At 41.1% G+C, this 21,565-nt stretch overlaps 1 protein-coding gene across 1 annotated transcript; it reads right to left on the bottom strand.

The window, feature by feature from the left end:
- Positions 1-5,638: 5,638 nt before the first annotated feature.
- Positions 5,639-19,950, bottom strand: LOC121569916 (zinc finger protein 567-like). The gene is made up of 3 exons (XM_041881251.1): positions 19,681-19,950; positions 11,201-11,431; positions 5,639-6,993 (listed from the first exon to the last, which is right to left on the bottom strand). Exons 1-3 carry the CDS (start codon positions 19,874-19,876, stop codon positions 5,978-5,980), a joined length of 1,443 nt encoding a protein of 480 aa, XP_041737185.1. The 5' UTR covers positions 19,877-19,950; the 3' UTR covers positions 5,639-5,977.
- Positions 19,951-21,565: the final 1,615 nt, after the last annotated feature.

Below are 21,565 nucleotides of genomic sequence, written 5' to 3' on the forward strand. Positions count from 1 at the left end.
TTCCCAAAAGCTCCCAACATACAACCTATATACTTATTATGGACACAGTATGCTTACATTATTAGCCATCTTTGTTATTATTTGTTGTTATTTGTTATTAGTCCCATCCTTCAACTATATTCAATACCTCCCATCTATCTCTTAACACCATCCATATAGGATTTCTATTTGCCATATATATTTCAACCGTACTGTGATGTTTTACAAAAATTCTGAACCTTTCTATTCTCATTGCTTCTACAGATTGTGAATTAAAAATAAACATTTTTGCTAAAAGTATTATTATATTATTGATTGATTGACTATGACTTTTCAGATCACCCAGTAATGCTATCTGCAAGGTTAGTTCCAGGTAAATATTGCAATCCTTTAGCCATTCCTGGACCTGTGTCCAAAAACAAGCTACAAATGGACAGAACCAAAACAAATGATCTAATGATTCTGTCTCTTCACAGCAAAACCTGCAGAGCTGGGAAGATTTTATCCCCCATATAAATAACATTCTATTGGTAGCAAGAATTTTATATAATAATTTAAATTGAAAGATTCTAATTTTTGAATCCGGTGTCGTTTTGCGTGTCAGTTCATAAACACTATGCCATGGGATCGGTACGTCAAAGATCTCTTCCCAACTATTTTGCAATCTATATGGGACGGCTGTCAATCCTTTGGTCCTTAAGTGAAACTGATATACTTTTTTATTTATCACAGTTTTCCTAAACCAATTATGTTCTTTAATGCAAGGCCGACAGACACGTTCCTTACTTTCTCCCCCTTCCACTTTCCTCTTCCACTTTTGCGGTAAGGCTGCAATTATTTGGTTGTAATTTTGGGTAGAGCAGACATTTCCATATGTTTTTGTTAGCTGCATGTGTGACATAACTCCACCAGTCCTACCGATGATCTCATTTACGAAGATTATACCTTTTTTAAACATTCTGTCAAAAAATAAAGGTTTTTTGTCAATTAGTATATTTGAATTTAACTACAATATTTGTTGCATTATTTGTTCTGTTGTTTCTGGAGGATTCAATTGAAATTGCAACCAACTTTCTATGGCTTGTTTTAGAAATAGTGACATTTGGGAGATTATTTCCTTTTCAAATAACTGAAAGTGAGAGGTTGTAATCTGAATAAAGGGAAAAAGGCCTTTCTTGAACATTGGGTGAGACAATCTTACTAATTTGCTTGAGAACCAGTTCGGATTTAAGTATAACTTTTGTATGACTGAAGCTTTTAGTGATAGGTCTAATGCTTTAATATTTAATAATTTCTGTCCTCCGAATTCATATTCATTATATAAATATGCTCTTTTAATTTTGTCTGGCTTGCCGTTCCAAATAAAATTGAATATTTTCTTCTCATATAATTTAAAAAACTGTTAGCTAGGTGTAGGCAAGACCATAAGCAAATAGGTAAACTGGGATAATACTAAAGAGTTAATCAGGGTGATTTTTCCACAAATTGACAGGTATTTTCCTTTCCATGGTAGTAAGATCTTATCTATTTTTGCTAACTTTCTATTAAAATGTATTGAAGTGAGATCATTTATTTCCTTTGGGATATGTATTCCGAGTATATCCACATCACCATCAGCCCATTTTATTGGTAAACTACATGGTAATGTAAAAATTGTATTTTTTAGTGATCCAATACGTAATATAGTACATTTGTCATAATTTGGTTGTAATCCAGAGAGGTTAGAAAATGTATCTAGATCCTCTATGAGGCTGTGGAGGGATTCTAGTTGTGGATTTAAAAGAAAACATGAATCATCAGCGTACAATGACACCTTTGTTTTTAAGCCTTGTATTTCTAATCCTCTGATATTATTATTGGATCTGATTTTAATAGCTAACATCTCGATGGCCACAATAAATAGATATGCCGATAGTGGACATCCTTGTTTCACTCCTCTTGACAGTTTAAAACTTTCTGAGGAATAGCCATTATTTACTATTTTACACCTATGGTTACTATACATGATTTTGACCCATTTTATAAGAAATTCTCCAAAATTGAAATGCTCCAGGCATTTATATATAAACCCCAGTCGAACTTTATCAAATGCCTTTTCGAAGTCTGCTATGAATAGCAGGCCTGGTTTCCCATATTTTCCATTGTGTTCTATTGTTTCCAATACTTGCCTTATATTATCTCCAATGTATCTTCCATGTAAAAAACCTGTCTGATTAGAATGAATAATATCCGACAATACCTTTTTAATTCTATGCGCTATACATTTTGCTAGGATTTTTGCATCACAACACTGAAGTGTAAGGGGCCTCCAATTTTGTAAATGGACTGGATCTTTATATTTTCCACTTGTATCCTGTTTCAGTAATAATGAGATCAGACCTTCTTCTTGAGTGTCAGATAATCTACCATTTACATAGGAGTGGTTAAAACATGCTAATAACGGTCCGCTTAGTATATCAAAAAAGGTTTGGTATACCTCGACTGGTATGCCATCCAACCCTGGAGTTTTCCCGGACTTAAAGTCTTTAATTGCATCCAGAAGTTCCTCCTCTGTAATTTCACCTTCACATGAGTCTTTCTGTGTGGCTGTTAATTTGACATTATCAATAGAAAAAAAATCTCTACAATTAGCTTCAGTTAGAGGAGATGGAGGCGACTGAAAAGAAAACATATGCTTAAAGTACTTTGTTTCTTCCTTCAAAATATCATTTGGTGAATTATGGGTGACTCCGTCAATTGTAACCAGTTTCATTAAGTTCTTTTTGGTAGCATTCCTATGTTGAAGATTAAAAAATAATTTTGTGCATTTTTCCCCATATTCCATCCAGTTTGCTTTATTTTTATAATATATTACACTTGATCTTTCTTGAATAAGTTTCTCCATTTCTTTTTGTTTTTCCTCTAATTTATTCTGAGCCTCTATGTTACAGTTTTTATTGCCATCTATCTGTTCTGTTAGATTTTCTATTTCCTTTTCTTAGTATAAACTCTTTTGACCTAAATTGCTTTTGTTTTCGAGATGAGTACTGAATTGCATGGCCTCTAAAGGCACATTTAAAGGTGTCCCATACAATAAGCGGATTCGCTGTACCTATGTTATGTTGGAAAAAGTCAAGTTATAAATTCCTTTGTTCTAATTATGAATAAATTATCATCCAATAGGCTTTGATTAAATTTCCAATATCCTCGCCCATGTGGAAATTCAGTAAGAGTAATGTATATGCCTATTATATGATGGTCCGACCGCATTCTGTCCCCTATCAACACTTTTTTTACTTTTGGTGCCAACGAGAATGAGATAAGAAAGAAGTCAAGACGACTAGCTTGATTCAGTCTCCGCCATGTATATCTCACTAGATCAGTATATTTAAGCCTCCATATATCTACTAGTTCTAATGTATCCATGACATTCACAATTTCCTTAAGAGCATGTGGGTGATTGTTTGTGGTGTGATTTCCTTTACGGTCCATTGAGCTATTTAAAACAGTATTATAATCCCCCACCATAATAATATTGTCTTGAGTTGCTTGCAGGCTTGATAATTTATTATATATATTGTCAAAGAATTGTGGATCATCATTATTTGGTCCGTAAAGGTTAATGAGCCATATCTGTTTATGGTCCAATAACATATTTAAAATAATCCATCTACCTTGCGTATCTATTTGGACAATTTGCACATTCGGATCGAAATGACTATTAATTAATATCATCACCCCTTTTGAATTTCTTTCCCCATGGGAAAAGTATATTTCCCCCCCCCCATTCTTTTTTCCACGCTACTTCATCTCGAATTGTTGAATGAGTTTCCTGTATAAAATAGATATTATATTCCTTCTCTTTGAGCCATGTAAATATTGTTCTTCTTTTGTTATTATCAGCTAAGCCATTACAATTATAACTGGCTATACTTATTTCACCATACACCATAATGAGATACAAGTTTCAAGTTTATTTATCATTATATATGTTTGTAAATTTACCAATAAAAAATAGCGTAATGATTGAGTGTCCATATAGCTGTACCGTGATATTTGCATTGCTACGGAGTAACCCTTCAATTGTTCTCCACTAATTCCCCCGCTAAAGCCCCTCCCCATCCCAAGTTGAGCCGTCATCCCAGTGATCAGCATCCCACCCATCCCATCTTTGTCCTCCAAACACGACAAGTTGAGTTTTTACCAAAAAGTTATATTTTGGTTTCATCTGACCATATGACATTCTCCCAATCCTCTTCTGGATCATCCAAATGCACTCTAGCAAACTTCAGACGGGCCTGGACATGTACTGGCTTAAGCAGGGGGACACGTCTGGCACTGCAGGATTTGAGTCCCTGGCGGCGTAGTGCGTTACTGATGGTAGGCTTTGTTACTTTGGTCCCAGCTCTCTGCAGGTCATTCACTAGGTCCCCCCGTGTGGTTCTGGGATTTTTGCTCACCGTTCTTGTGATCATTTTGACCCCACGGGGTGAGATCTTGCGTGGAGCCCCAGATCAAGGGAGATTATCAGTGGTCTTGTATGTCTTCCATTTCCAAATAATTGCTCCCACAGTTGATTTCTTCAAACCAAGCTGCTTACCTATTGCAGATTCAGTCTTCCCAGCCTGGTGCAGGTCTACAATTTTGTTTCTGGTGTCCTTTGACAGCTCTTTGGTCTTGGCCATAGTGGAGTTTGGAGTGTGACTGTTTGAGGTTGTGGACAGGTGTCTTTTATACTGATAACAAGTTCAAACAGGTGCCATTAATACAGGTAACGAGTGGAGGACAGAGGAGCCTCTTAAAGAAGAAGTTACAGGTCTGTGAGAGCCAGAAATCTTGCTTGTTTGTAGGTGACCAAATACTTATTTTCCACCATAATTTGCAAATAAATTCATTAAAAATCCTACAATGTGATTTTCTGGATTTTTTCCCCCTCAATTTGTCTGTCATAGTTGATGTGTACCTATGATGAAAATTACAGGCCTCTCTCATCTTTTTAAGTAGGAGAACTTGCACAATTGGTGGCTGACTAAATACTTTTTTTCCCCACTGTATGGCGCAAGATCCATTTGGAAATGTGTATGATATGATATACATGGACAGGAAAGGTAATTATTGTTGTTTGTATACTGTGGAGTAATAAAATCAGAGTTATAATTTTGGATTATGACAGCGTAAATTAGTTGTGCTTAGCTCACAATTAATTCATGAATTGGGTCGTTCATAAATTGCTGTGGCATTTGCGTTCCTCACCTTTGCAACCATGAAAAACACTTTAAAATTACAAATAGTTACACCTCATACATGTTTTTGCTTATATTTAAATGTTTATGCACTGTTTAAAGTACTTAGAGTAAGCAAATTGGCTTGTCCCAGTAGTGACCCGGTAAAGTTGTAGTGGCATCCCATTGGGCAAAAACAGGTGGAATCAACTTTACCGGGTCACTATGACGCAGCGGTCTAAGGCACTGCATCGCAGTGCTTGAGGCGTCACTACAGACCCGGGTTCGATCCCAGGCTGTGTCACAACCGGCCGTGACCGGGAGTCCCATAGGGCAGCGCACAATTGGCCCAGCTTCATCCTGGTTAGGGGAGGGTTTGGCCAGGGGGGGGGCTTTACTTGGCTCATTGCGCTCTTGTGGCGGGCTGGGCGCCTGCAGGCTGACTTCGGTTGTCAGTTGAATGGTATTTCCTCTGACACATTGGTGCTTCCGGGTTAAGCGGGCGGGTTTTAAGAAGCACGGTTTGGCGTTTTGGGGGACGCATGAGACAAGATCATAATTGGATATCACAAAATTGGGGAGATTATTATTTATTTTTCTCACCCAACCTAAATCCAATGGTGAAATGTTTTGTTGATTTCACGTTGAATTTACGGAAGCCCTACATGTTAGTTAACAACTCAACCTAATTTAAATCAAAACTAGACAAACTGATGTATGTGCCCAGTGGGATGTCCTCTTAATAGTCTCTTCCATCTAACACATTTTACACAAAGGGCATTGTTACATGTTCTTAGTCATTGTGTATTTATTTTGTGAGTTCGCAGATGTCTCTTCAGACTTGATGCTAACTTCAAGTGAGTTCCACACAAATGACATTGAACTCCCTCCCCTGTATGAACCTTCATATGCACTGTCAGGTTTCCCTTTAGACTGAAGCATTTGCCACATTCGTTGCAACGATGTGGTTTCTCCTCTGTGTGAGTCATCATATGCTTTGTAAGGGTTCCCTTGTCGCTGAAGCATTTGCCACATTCTTTGCATCGAAATGGTTTCTCCCCTGTATGAGTCCTCATATGCAATATCAAGCTTCCCTTAATGCTGAAGGATTTGTCACATTCTTTACACGGATACGATTTCTCCCCAGTGTGATTTTGCTGATGCTGTTTCAGACTTCCTTTTGTTGTCAAGCATTTTCCACACAAATCACATTTAAAAGCCGGCCCTGTATGAGTACCCATATGATTTTTCAGGTTATTCTTGTGATTGAAACATTTGCCACATACGGTACAGCAATGTTGTCCCTCCTCCGTGTGAGTCTTCATGTGCCGGATCAGGTAGCAGTTCAGGACAAAACCTTGTCCACATATGTCACACATGTATGGTCTCTCTTCACTGTGCCTATTTTTCCCATGCATTCGTAGACCACCTCTTGTCACAAAGCATTTTCCGCAAACATCACATTTCAGATCAGGCAACTCCCTGGATTCTTTCATTGGCCGTCCTTTTCCTCTCTTTGATTTAAGAGGCTTTAACCCTGACAATCGTATTCTATTCTCCAGATTTACTATTACATTATCACTTTCACTGTTGTCACTGTCAGAGGGGGGCTCATAGTCACTGGTTGATTCGGACTCGCTGTAGCTCTCGCCATCAGATTCTGTCCGGTTCTCTACAGTTATGATGTTGATAGAGTTCCATATAGACTCTTCGGCATCAGACTCCGGAGGCCCCAGACTGGCGCTCCATTCCTGCTCACAGTGCTGCTGCTCAGGGTTAACCTCCTCTTCAGTGAGAGTGAGCTGCTGGAGGTCTGGGGGTAAGGAGAAAGGAAGACATTTTATGAAAACTTCAACGATGAAGAGACAAATAGTGCTAGTAACTAAAACGATGGGACAGTGACCACCTTTTCTGCTTTCATTTATGGTATCCAGCCCCATATTGTTTTCAATGGGATTCAAAATGGTATAATCCAATTCATGAAAAACGCAGTCATTTAAGATAGGCCTATATCTAAAAAAATATTTGGATTTGTGGATTAATTTATAGTCGATGCCTGTTATAAAAATATTTAATGCTCAAGACGTAAGACATCTCAGAAAGTTAGAAAAAGTACTAGTTACTCCCACTAGTTTTGTTTGCGTGCTGGATTACATGTCACACTCGAGTCGTTCGAGCAGAACACTCACAGGTAAGGACCGCCGCCCGTAAGAACATATTATATAGATATTTTACTGAACATCGCCTGCATTGTGGGATGCACTCTTTGTCAATCTTTAGGGTGTTTTTTGTATTTTACCCACGCTAACGTGACCAGAGGTGACTGAAACAGGAAACAACTCTGCAGTGATTCAAAAGCTACAGTGGATACAAATTAAAGTTATTCCCCAAAAGTAACCACGTAAAACATGTTTTCAACCTGATAATCCTTAAATAGCAACATCACCATTAGAGCTTTGTGAACAGACATATGTCAGTAGCCTAGCTGTCCTGTGTCACTCAATCATAACAAATTATATTTCTTAGAAATTAAAGTTACATTTCACTGAACTCAAAAGTAGACTAATGTTGAGATATGTCAACATCTCAGGCAATCTGCTGTGTAGATCCAACTATATACCTCAATCCCAAATGAATGGAAAAGATCAGCACCATAATTTCCTGGTTTCCCTGGTTTGATTTGATTGTTATCTTTTCCATTCATTTAGGGTGATGGCATATAGCTAGATCTACAAAACTTGGTTTATACTGATAGAGTTCTGAACATGTCTGATGTAACGGAGGCTCCCCTATAGGTGGAGGTTTCAGTGAGGAGGCAGACAAGAAGTAGCAGTGCAATGTCCAGGGGCGGATGTTTATTTACAGTGACGTAGAGTAGTTGGCAAACTGTACACATGTACAACGGAAAATAACAAACAGGACGAGGAAACAAAGTGGGGGTAAATCAAATAAGTAGAGAGCTCAAAATAAACCAGGCCTCCATCATGCCTGAAAATATAGTGTACGCCAGCGGGAAACACTCTTTTCACAGCACTTCGATACCGACATGACTTTTCCGTAGCAGGTTAGGAGAACTTACGCAGCAGGTTAGGAGACTTAACGTAGCAGGTTAGGAGATGCCTATGGAGCTGTGAGGGGAACGGCACCTCCTTACCTTCAGGCTCTGATCAGTCCCTACACCCAAACGAGGACATTATGTTCTTCCACCTCTGGCCTGCTGGTCCCCCTACCTCTGCGGATGCACAGTTCCCGCTCAGCCCAGTCAAAACTGTTCGCTGCTCTGGCACACCAATGGTGGAACAAGCTCCCTCACGACGCCAGGACAGCGGAGTAACTGACCACCTTCCGGAGACACTTGAAACCCTACCTCTTTAAGGAATACCTGGGATAGTATAAAAGTAATCCTTCTACCCCCCCCCCACAAAATATATAAAATAATAATACAAAATAAATAAAAAAGCACAATAAAAAATAAATAACAATAATAACATTTGTAAAGTGGTTGTCCCACTGGCTATCATAAGGTGAATGCACCAATTTGTAAGTCACTCTGGATAAGATTGAGATTGAGGTTAAGAAAAGGGTTAGGGTTAGCGAAAGTGCTCTCCTAACCTGCCATGAAAATCACTTTGTATCAAAGTGCCGTGAAAAGAGTGTGTCCCCTACGACCAGCATGGCACCTTACCCCTGTCTCTGTCTGGCCAACAATGAAATGGCAGGGTTTAAATACAAGTCCCTTAGGCCTCACCTTGGAATGTACCACTTTTGACCGATCACAACTAAATGGTCAAAATACATTAATGAAATGATCAATAACCATAAAAAGGTAATCACATTGACAATTCATAAATACACACACTTAAATAACAGTATTTGCATAAAGCATATAATAGCTTTGGGTAACACCCCCCCCCCCGGGATTCAACCACATTATAGAGCCCAGTAGCACAGGATAAGTAGCGCTCCTGAACACAGCTCTGTTGGACACACCTCCAGATGCAGAGGAGCATCAACCTGGTCTCAGAGCATTTTGTATTACTCTAAATCAAATCAAATTGTATTTGTCACATGCACCGAATACCGTGAAATGCTTACTTACAACCCCTTAACCAACAATGCAGTTTAAAAAATAGAGTTAAGAAAATATTTACTAAATAAACTAAAGTAAAAAATACAAAATACAAAAAAGTAACACAATAAAATAACAATGAAGGTATATACAGAGGGTACCGGTACCGAGTCAATGTGCGGGGGTACAGGTTAGTCGAGGTATTCTGTACCTAAATCCGCGACACTCCATTTAGTATGATATGTTATGTTTCGTATGGTATGTATTAATTTGTGGATGTCCATCATACATTTCGTATGGTATGTTACGAATTTGCAAAACGTATATGTTACAAATTCCAATTTGGTGTGGCTAACTTTAGCTAGGCGGCTAATATTAGCTAGACAACTAGGTGGCTAACGCTAATGTTAGCTAGCAGGCTGGCTGTTAGCTGGGTTAGGAGTTAGGTTAAAGGGTTACGTTTACGATGCTACATCTAGTCTATGAGACCAGGCTGGGAGCATTACAGAGTGGAACAAACAATTATCCTTTCAAATTACCCTTACCAGGTAAGTTTGCAAAAAATTCCTACCTTTAACATAACCAAAACATGTGCACTTGAATGGTAAAATGAATAAGCAAAAGCATGATTTCACAGAGTAAATTAGCGGAGCTTCAAGCAAAGGTTTGGCGTGCCCAAAACCAATTGAATGTCGGCATCTGACAAACATACATGCGTTTCTTTATAGATCAACATTAGCGGTACAGAGGGACCTCACAACACACATATAACATTTAATAAATTCATTTCATAAGCCAATGGGCCTAAACCGTTTCAATGTCTGGCTATTTTATTTGACAAGTCAGAACACAGGCACGGACTGACCCAGCTCCGTGACATCTGACAAACTCTCTTAGAATGACCATTGAACAGATTCCCAGATAGCAAACTGTACCATTAACCAAGAGCAGTGATCTGAGGGCTGTCTTCTTGATACAGTCTCTTCTACCTTCCATCTAACACATTTAACAAATTGCATTGTTACGTGTTCTTAGTCTTTGTCAATATTTATTCTGTGAGTTCGGAGATGTCTCTTCAGACTTGATGCTAACTTCAAGTAAGTTCCACACAAATGACATTGAACTCCCTCCCCCGTATGTGTCCTCATATGCACTGTCAGGTTTCCCTTTAGATTGAAGCATCTGCCACATTCGTTGCAGCGATGTGGTTTCTCCTGTGTGTGAGTCATCATATGCTTTGTCAGGCTTCCCTTCTCGCCGAAGCATTTGCCACATTCTTTGCACTGAAATGGTTTCTCCCCAGTGTGAGTCCTCATATGCTTTATCAAGCCAGACTCACAGTCGAAGGCTTTGTCACATTCTTTGCACGGATGGGATTTCTCCCCAGTGTGATTTTGCCGATGCAGTTTCAGACGACCTTTTGTTGACAAGCATTTTCCACACAAATCACATTTAAAAACCAGCCCTGTATGAATATTAACCATATGATTTTTCAGACTTTCCTTGTGAAAGAAACGTTTGCCACATTTGGTGCAGCAATGTTGTCTCTCATCTGCGTGAATCTTCATGTGCCGGATCAGGTAGCGGTTCAAGGCAAAACATTGTCCACATGTGTCGCACATGTATGGTCTCTCTTCACTGTGCCGGAGTTGCCGATGCCTTTTCAGACTACGTGCCGTCGCCATGCATTTTCCGCAAACGTTACATTTCAGATCCAACAACTCACTGGTTTCTTTCCTTAGTAGTCCTATTGGTCTCTCTTCACTGTGCCAATTTTGCAGATGCCTTCTCAGACCACTTGCTGTCGCAAAACATTTTATGCATACATCACATTTTAGATCAGGCAACGCCCTGGTTTCTTTCCTTGGCCGTCCTCTTCCTCTCTTTGATTTAAGAGGCTTTAACCCTGACAATCGTATTCTATTCTCCAGATTTACTTTAACATTATCACCTTCGCTGTTGTCACTGTCAGAGGGGGGCTCATAGTCACTGGTTGATTCGGACTCGCCGTAGCTCTCGCCATCAGATTCTGTCCGGTTCTCTACAGTTAAGATGTTGATAGAGTTCCATATAGACTCTTCGGCATCAGACATCGGAGGCCCCAGACTGGCGCTCCATTCCTGCTCACAGTGCTGCTGCTCAGGGTTAACCTCCTCTTCAGTGAGAGTGAGCTGCTGGAGGTCTGGGGGTAAGGAGAAAGGATGACATTTGATGAAAAGACGTAACATAGTAAATGTAAATCCGGGACGTTTGGTATGGCTACATAAGACAGAATGTTCCTTAAGGCAAAAAACAAAATAACCCAAAGGTTTGAAGCTCATCACAGATAACTTTAGCATTTTAGCTAATTAGCAACTTTTCAACTACTTACTACTTTTTAGCTACTTAGCATGTTAGCTAACCCCTTCCCTAACACTTTTAGCTAACCCTAACAGTTTAACCTAACTCCAAACTGCAACAACTAGCCTAGCTAACGTTAGCCAGCTCGCTAGTGTTAGCCACCTAGCTAACATTAGCCACAACAAATTGTAATCCGTAACATGATACGTTTTGTAAATGTGTCACATATTGTATGTTTTGCTCATTCTTAACATGGACGGTGGACGGGGACATTCACAAATTAAAACTTACCATACCATATCATACTAAATGAAGTATCTCTGATTAACGTAAAGAATAATATGAAATGCTCTGAGACCAGGCTGGCTAAACATGTATGATATAGTCATTTCAGCGTGAATTAATTTGAATGCAAGATGCCTTCGGAAAGTATTCAGACCCCTTGACTTTTTCCACATTTTGTTACGTTACAGCCTTATTCTAAAATTGATTAAATTGTTTACTTTCGTCATCAATCTACACACAATACCCCATAATGACAAAGCAAAAACAGGTTTTCATAAATGTTTGCTAATATATATTTTTTTAATAAAACTGAAATATCACATTTATATACTCTCAGTACTTTGTTGAAGCGCCTTTGGCAGCGATTACAGCCCCGAGTCTTCTTGAGTATGACGCTACAAGCTTGGCACACCTGTATTTGGGGAGTTTCTCCCATTCTTCTCTGCAGATCCTCTCAATCTCTGTCAGGTTGGATGGGGAGCGTTGCTGCACAGCTATTTTCAGGTCTCTCCAGAGAAGTTCGATCGGGTTCAAGTCCGGGCTCTGGCTGGGCCACTCAAGGACATTCTGATACTTGTCCCAAAGCCACTCCTGTGTTGTCTTGGCTGTGTGCTTAGGGTCATTGTCCTGTTGGAAGGTGAACCTTCGCCCCAGTCTGAGGTCTTGAGTGCTCTGGAGCAGGTTTTCATCAAGGATCTCTCTGTACCTTGCTCAGGTAATCTTTGCCTCGATCCTGACTAGTCAAAAAAGTCCCTGCCAATGAAAAAGATCCCCAAAGCATGATGCTGCCACCACCATGCTTCACCGTAGGGATGGTGCCAGGTTTCCTCCAAATGTGACGCTTGGCATTCAGGCCAAAGAGTTCAATCTTGGTTTCATCAGACCAGAGAATCTTGTTTCTCATGGTCTGAGAGTCTTTAGGTGCCTTTTGGCAAACTCCAAGCGGGCTGTCGTGTGCCTTTTACTGAGGAGTGGCTTCTGTCTGGCCACTCTACCATAAAGGCCTGATTGGTGGAGTGCTGCAGAGATGGCTGTCCTTCTGGAAGGTTCACCCATCTCCACAGAGGAACTCTAGAGCTCTGTCAGAGTGACCATCGGATTCTTGGTCACCTCCCTGACCAAGGTCCTTCTCCCCCGATTGCTCAGTTTGGCCGGGCGGCCAGCTCTAGGAAGAGTTTCGGTGGTTCCAAACTTCTTCCATTTAAGAATGATGGAGGCCACTGTGTTCTTGGGGACCTTCAATGCTGCAGAAATATTTTGGTACCCTTCCCCAGGTCTGTGCCTGGACACAATCCTGTCTCTGAGCTCTACAGACAATTATTTCGACCTCATGGCTTGGTTTTTGCTCTGACATGCACTGTCAACTGTGGACCTTATATAGGCAGGTCTGTGCCTTTCCAAATCATGTCCAATCAATTGAATTTACCACAGGTGGGCTCCAATCAAGTTGTAGAAACATCTCAAGGATGATCAATGAAAACAGGATGCACCTGAGCTCAATTTCTAGTCTCATAGCAAAGGGTCTGAATACTTATGTAAATAAGGTATTTCTTTTTTATTTGTAATACATTTGCAAATATTTCTCAAAACCTGTTTTTGCTTTGTCATTATGGGGTATTGTGTGTAGATTCCTGAAAAAATTATTTTTACATACATTTTACAATACGGCTGTAACGTAACTAAATGTGGAAAAGTCAAGGGGTCTGAATACTTTCCGAAGGCACTGTACAATGGTATACCCTGAAACTGTAATTCTGCACACAGTGTACAATATGCTATCAACATTTGTGCTGCAACAGTAAAATACTAATTCAAATTTAAGACAAAATGGCCTAAAATATAGAAAATGATTGACAAATTAACACAGTCTTCTTTTTTGAAGTAGGCCTACATTTTCTATAGGGTTGTTCCGTTCAACTTTGAGGTCAACTTTGAGCACCTCTATCTCCTAAATGTTTTGGCATTCAGGTACAAAAAGTAATTTTCTGACCACTCCTACCATGGGCAAATATGTATGGAAAGTTTTGTTCAAATCAAAAGGTGTGCGGTCAAAAAGTGATTGAAATCAAACGGAACGACCCTAAAGCCACATTTCCTGACAGTATTTCTGGCAAAATTATATATTGTAATTGCAATATTATTGAGCAGATAATGATACTTGGCTAGCTAGCAGAGCTAACATCACATATTTTATTCTAGTCAGTTGCTACAGCTGCAGCCAAATACACAAAGGAAGGTGTTCCTAATATTGAGTTGCACCCCCTTTTGCCCTCAGGACAGCCTCAATTCATCGGGGCATGGACAGGGATGCTGGCCCATGTTGACTCCAATGCTTCCCACAGTTGTTAAGTTGGCTTGATGTCCTTTGGGTGGTGGACCATTCTTGATACACACGGGAAACTGTTGCGCGTGAAAACCCCAGCAGCGTTTCAGTTCATTATACACTCAAACCAGTGTGCCTGGCACCTACTACCATACCCCATTCAAAAGCACGTACATTTTTTGTCTTGCCCATTCACCCTCTAAATGGCAAACATTCACAATTGTCTCAAGGCTTAAAAAAATGTTTTAGCGTGTCTCCTCCCCTTCATCTACACTGATTGAAGTAGATTTAACAAGTGACATCAATAAGAGATCATAGCTTTCACCTGGATTCACCTGGTCAGTCTGTCATGGAAAGGTGTTCCTAATGTTTTGTACACTCCACAAACAGCAGTTGTTGTAGGGCACCCCCTCAAACATATAGGAATTAGAGCAGTTTTCTTTTGAAGACTGGGACATTGCAAGCTCATTGATGGTTATGAGAAGCATTTGTCTGCAGTTATCGTCAATATTGTCTGGCTACAGCAAATATCTTCTCAGGATAGACGCTCTGAGGCATACGAGCTCAGACAGGTCGAATGGTGCCAGAGAGGATGGTGTGTTACCGCCAAAGACGGTAAGGTATGAAGATAGGCAGAAGCTGCTTCTACAATAGAAATCCCCGATGACGCTTGTAGGAAATGTCATGGCGACGTTGGCTAGCTAAGCTCATGCACAGAAACACGTCATCGAGTCTAACGGTCGTCTCGCATGTGCAGGCCATCAAATCAAAGGAACTCCTTCGATATAAAGTTGTCAGTTTGTCACTTACACAAGGTTGTAGTAATAACATGTTCAACTACTTAAGACATTGGCTCGAATCTAGGTTAGATTTAGAGAAAATTAACAACTAAATAATAATTTTTCACTTCGCTCATTGACTTCTCAAACCCCAAACCCCAGCCTAATCTGCTTGGTCTGCTTCGCAAGCGTTCCCAGAAGTCTCGCGATGTTGCGCCTCTGGGATTAGAAACTCTGTGTTACCGCAAGGCAAGGGTGTGTACTAGCTAGCGTGTTCTACAGCTGATGTGTACTATAGCTAGTGTGTACTAGCCATAGATAGACTCATCTTTGTATACCGTAAAAATTAATAGCCCAGGTGTTTATTTGCTTAAATCACTGAACACAACAGGCGCTTATTAGAGACAGGCTTCTATTTGAGCCAGGAGTCTATTTCCTTAATGCACACAGCATTTGCTCATTTGCATAGTGAATTGTTTAATTCCTGCATTAACTTCCAGCATTTTAATCAATTTCTTCATTTCCTGCACTAATGTGTTTTCCTTTACACACTGTGTCACGTTGGTTTTGTCTTAGTATGCCTCTATTTCAAAAACAACAACAAAAAAACATTTCCTTGACAGAATAATTATTCTCCTCTTACTGTGCATTTTCGGCAATTATTACTTTCATCAGACGATTTCTGGGGGTCTGTACTCCCGAAGTTGTAGACTGTTTTTGTGCCAGTTAGCTGGCAGTTCTCAGCTGTTAGCAGCCAATGGCTTGCAGTTTCTTACTGGTAATAAAAACGGAACGATAGCCATCATTTTTCGAGTCATTTCTGAATTATTCAATGTAACAAATCAAACATTAATCCTCAAACAATTAATGGTAACCCCATAAACAATTCATTTAGACTAGGCGTTTATTTGAAACAGGCGTTTATTTGTTGAAATGTGTGCCATTGCCCGGCTATTAAAAGGGACAGCGTTTAATTGAAGTTTTACGGTATGTGCCATTATAGTGTCTGTGACAGCATGGGCAGTGCCATTGAGGCAATCTCCATTTTGTAGTAGTACATTTTCTTCTTCATGATTGGCTGATCCCTCCTGATGACCCGGTTGGACATGACTCCAACCCGGTCACCAGGAGGGATCAGCCAATGAAGTTGGAAGTCCCACCCAGTTGACTACATTAAAAATGGTGGAAGCCCTCAATTGCTCTGCCCATGCTAATACGGCCTTTTGGCCACTAGAGGCCTCTATCATTCTCTTTGTGTACAAGCTATCTAGCGTGTACTCTAGCCACAGATAGAACAATGATACAGATATTTCACTGGATGTATAATGTGAATCATCCGCTTGGCGTTTCCACTCACTACCAAATATGGTAGTGAGAGGAAGCCCACTGGCGGGCAGTGGGAGAAGATGGAACTAAATGGATTTTGTGCGACATTCTGCAAATTTTCTCATCTATGAAACATTTTATCTCAATACAGTTTGTAGACTTTACCCTTTGCAAAAGTATTTAAAACTCACTTTGTTTAGAAGGAGTGCAAAGGCGAATTGAGTTATTGCACACCCGCACTTCAGAGTAGGCGTTCCCTAACGGAAATATGCAGACTAGAGGGATTTGCTCCAGACACCCGACAGGGCCCTCATCCCCGTCATTCGCAGGAGAAAGAGACGGAGATATCGCGGAACGAGATCGGGGTGCCTGAAAAGGAGCCGACGACGAGTAGTTAATCTGCCTTTGCCATCGGTATTGGCCAACGTACAATCGCTGGATAATAAAGTGGACGAACTAAAAGCACATATATCCTACCAACCGGACATTAAAAACTGTAATATCTTATGTTTCACCGAGTCGTGGCTGAACGACGACATGAATAACATACAGCTGGCGGGTTATACACTGTATCGGCAGGATAGAACAGCAGCCTCTAGTAAGACAAGGGGTGGCGGTCTATGTATATTTGTAAACAATTGCTGGTGCACAATATCTAAGGAAGTCTTGAGGTTTTGCTCGCCTGAGATAGAGTATCTCATGATAAGCTGTAGACCACACTATCCACTAAGAGAGTTTTCATCCATATTCTTCGTAGCTGTCTATTTACCACCACAAACCGATACAGGTACTAAGACCGCACTCAATGAGCTGTATTCGGCCATAAGCAAACAGGAAAACGCTCATCCAGAGGCGGTGCTCCTAGTGGCCGGGACTAATGCAGGGAAACTTAAATTAGTTTTACCTAATTTCTACCAGCATGTTAAATGTGCAACCAGAGGGAAAAAAAACTCTAGACCACCTTTACTCCACATACAATGCTCTCCCTCGCCCTCCATTTGGCAATCTGACCATAATTCTATCCTCCTGATTCCTGTTTACAAGCTAAAACTAAAGCAGGAAGCACCAGTGACTTGGTCAATAAAAAAGTGGTCAGATGAAGCAGATGCTAAGCTACAGGACTGTTATGCTAGCACAGACTGGAATATGTTCCGGTCACTGGCTTCATCAATAAGTGCATCGATGACGTCGTCCCCACAGTGACTGTACGTACATACCCCAACCAGAAGCTATGGTATACAGGCAACATCCGCACTGAGCTAAAGGGTAGAGCTGCCGCTTTCAAGGAGCGGGACACTAACCCGGAATCTTATAAGAAATCCTGCTATGCCCTCCGACGAACCATCAAACAGGCAAAGCGTCAATACAGGACTAAGATCGAATTGTACTACACCGGCTGCGACGCTCGTCGGATGTGGCAGGGCTTGCAAACTATTACGGACTACAAAGGGAAGCACAGCCGCAAGCTGCCCAGTGACTGCCCCAACAGATCCACAGATTATGCAATATCTATTGCACTCCACACTGCCCTTTCCCACCTGGACAAAAGGAACACCTATGTGAGAATGGTGTTCGTTGACTACAGCTCAGCATTCAACACCATAGTGCCCACAAAGCTCATCACCAAGCTAAGGACCCTGGGACTAAACACCTCCCTCTGCAATTGGATCCTGTACTTCCTGACGGGCCGCCCCCCAGGTGGTAAGGGTAGGTAACAACACATCCGCCACGCTGATCCTCAACACGAGGGCCCCTCAGGGGTGCGTGCTCAGTCCCCTCCTGTACTCCCTGTTCACTCATGACTGCATGGCCAGGCACGACTCCAACACCATCATTAAGTCAGAGACCTGGCTGTGTGGTGCCAGGACAACAATCTCTCCCTCAACGTGATCAAGACAAAGGAGATGATTGTGGACTACAGGAAAAATAAGAGGACTGAGCACGCCCCCATTCTCATCGGCGGGACTGTAGTGGAGCAGGTTGAGAGCTTCAAGTTCCTTGGTGTCCACATCACCAACAAACTAACACGGTCCATGCACACCAAGACAGTCGTGAAGAGGGCACGACAAAACCTATTCCCCCTCAGGAGACTGAAAAGATTTGGCATGGGTCCTCAGATCCTCAAAAGGTTCTACAGCTGCACCATCGAGAGCATCCTGTCTGGTTGCATCACTGCCTGGTATGGCAACTGCTCGGCCTCCGACCGCAAGGCACTACAGAGGGTAGTGCGTACAGCCCAGTACATCACTGGGGCCAAGCTTCCTGCCATCCAGGACCTCTATAGCAGGCGGTGTCAGAGGAAGGCCCTAAAAATGGTCAAAGCCTCCAGCCACCCTAGTCAGACTGTTCTCTCTGCTACCGCACGGCAAGCGGTACCGGAGCGCCAAGTCTAGGTCCAAGAGGCTTCTAAACAGCTTCTATCCCCAAGCCATAAGACTCCTGAACATCTAATCAAATAGCTACCCAGACTATTTGCATTGCACCCCCATTTGTTGCTAAGTGAGGTTGATTTGATCAAATAATAGTTTCGTAATGCTTAAATTGTTATGAATGTACTGATATAAGTAAGACAAGTGACATCCTGGCAACTAAAAGAAAAAACACATTGAGTTGTTTTCGAGATGGTTATGCATATTCATGCATTGAGGCTAGTAGCATAGCATATCTCTCCATTGAATACTGGCGGTTGATGTTAACAACCCTCCTAAAAAAGGAATACAATAATGAGACAGACCGCTGTACCGCTTTGTGGACGACTTCCATTGTTAGGGCGGAGAGACATGCATCTTGTCAGTATATCCATAATCTTTGGCATAGCACACTTGACACCCTAGAACAAAGCTACTGACTCACGCGACCAACAAACATCTGCAGGTTGCGCTCACACATTCAATCTTAGAAGCATGCACGTTGATGTTCGCAGACCGGGCGGCCTTAGCGTGCATTATCTGAAACTGGATACTTCTCGTTATCTTGGCCAAAAACTGTTTAACCAAGTACTAGCTCCTGGGTTCCAATCATTTGTTGATATTTAAGCAGGAAATCGACGCTTTGCAGCCTAAATTTGCAACCTCCAGTATGAAAAATGTATGTACTCACTAACTGTAAGTCGCTCTGGATAAGAGCGTCTGCTAAATGACTTAAATGTAAATGGAGGATGTTTTACATACGAGCCGGCGCCGGCGGACATACATTCCAGTTGGATGCAATGACAAACTACGTAAAAGGTAGAGCCATCTGTCGGCCGGAATTGTAATTTGGGCGCAACTGTATATGACTAGGCGAAATTATGTGCTACTCAAAGCCCCTTAAATTTAAATGACTATAACTAGGCTACAATGTAAAATGAATGTCAAATAGAGAGACGTTGTCACAAACCTGCTAATCTATGCAACTTTATCTCTGGTTTGAAAACCAAATCCAGCAGTCTTCGTAAACGTGCATTCGCCTGTTTCAAACGGGAGATTTCTTCCTGGTGTTCTGCGATCGTTTTTTTAACTAACACGGATATCTCCAAAGGAACTGCTGTTAATTTTTCGTTGAGAAACACATTGATCTGCTGTAGTTTAGACATTTCGGGGAGGAAAGGGATAGTTGAGAGAATGTATTGTTATTTTGCAGTCACTACGGATCTGTGTTTGAGGAACAGGAAACGATGTGCTTCTTCTTCTTTATATTTGTTTGGCTGTTCGCAACCAACTGAAAGGTGCATACACTGCCACCTACTGTATTGGAGTGTGAGGCCGGTCACAGCCTACCTATACCACTTACAGTTGATGTCGGAAGTTTACATGTACATTTTTACATTTTTTTCATTTAGCAGACGCTCTTATCCAGAGCGACTTACAGTTAGTGAGTGCATACATTTTCATACTGTCGGAGGTTTACATACACCTTAGCCAAATACATTTAAACTCAGTTTTTCACAATTCCTGACATTGAATCCTAGTAAAAATTCCCTGTCTTAGGTCAGTTAGGATCACCACTTTATTTTAAGAATGTGAAATGTCAGAATAATAGTAGAGAGAATGATTTATTTCAGCTTGTATTTCTTTCATCACATTCCCAGTGGGTCAGAAGTTTACATACACTCAATTAGTATTTGGTAGCATTGCCTTTAAATTGTTTAACTTGGGTCAAACGTATCGGATAGCCTTCCACAAGCTTCCCACAATAAGTTGGGTGAATTTTGCCCATTCCTCCTGACAGAGCTGGTGTAACTGAGTCAGGTTTGTAGGCCTCCTTGCTCGCACACGCATTTTCAGTTCTGCCAACAAATGTTCTATAGGATTGAAGTCAGAGCTTTGTGATGGCCACTCCAATACCTTGACTTTGTTGTCCTTAAGCCATAACTTTGGAAGTATGCTTGGGGTCATTGTCCATTTGGAAAACCCATTTGCGACCAAGCTTTAACTTCCTGACTGATGTCTTGAGATGTTGCTTCAATATATCCACATAATTTTCCTTCCTCATGATGCCATCTATTTTGTGAAGTGCACCATCCCTCCTGCAGCAAAGCACCCCCACAGCATGATGCTGCCACACCCGTGCTTCACGGTTGGGATGGTGTTCTTCGGCTTGCAAGGCACCCCCTTTTTCCTCCAAACATAACAATGGTCATTATGGCCAAACAGTTCTATTTTTGTTTCATCAGACCAGAGGACATTTCTCCAAAAAGTACAATCTTTGTCCCCATGTGCAGTTGCAAACCATAGTCTGGCTTTTTTATGGCGGTTTTGGAGCAGTGGCTTCTTCCTTGCTGAGCAGCATTTCAGGTTATGTAGATATAGGACTCGTTTTACTGTGGATATAGGTACTTTTGTAAATGTTTCCTCCAGCATCTTCACAAGGTCCTTTGTTGTTATTCTGGGATTGATTTGCACTTTTCGCACCAAAGTACGTTTATCTCTAGGAGACAGAACGCATCTCCTTCCTTAGCGGTATGACGGCTACATGGTACCATGGTGTTTATACTCGCATACTATTGTTTGTACAGATGAACGTGGAACCTTCAGGCGTTTGGAAATTGCTCCCAAGGATGAACCAGACTTGTGGAGGTCTACAAATTTTTTTCTGAGGTGTTTGCTGATTTCTTTTGATTTTCCCATGATGTCAAGCAAAGAGGCACTGAGTTTGAAGGTAGGCCTTGACATACATCCACAGGTACACCTCCAATTGACTCAAATTATGTCAATTAGCCTATCAGAAGCTTCTAAAGCCATGACATCATTTTCTGGAATTTTCCAAGCTGTTTAAAGCCACA

Source organism: Coregonus clupeaformis, chromosome 7 (genome assembly GCF_020615455.1).
Source record: "Coregonus clupeaformis isolate EN_2021a chromosome 7, ASM2061545v1, whole genome shotgun sequence".
Classification (NCBI taxonomy): domain Eukaryota; kingdom Metazoa; phylum Chordata; class Actinopteri; order Salmoniformes; family Salmonidae; genus Coregonus; species Coregonus clupeaformis.

What these genes read in the sequence shown, in the direction of transcription:
- LOC121569916 (XM_041881251.1), bottom strand. Translation starts at nt 19,876, where the DNA reads ATGTCTAAACTACAGCAGATCAATGTGTTTCTCAACGAAAAATTAACA. An exon ending in AAAGTTGCATAGATTAGCAG is followed by an intron (nt 11,432 to 19,680) that starts GTTTGTGACAAC and finishes CCTTACCCCCAG; the next exon opens with ACCTCCAGCAGCTCACTCTC. An exon ending in TGACAGTGACAACAGCGAAG is followed by an intron (nt 6,994 to 11,200) that starts GTGATAATGTTA and finishes CCTTACCCCCAG; the next exon opens with ACCTCCAGCAGCTCACTCTC.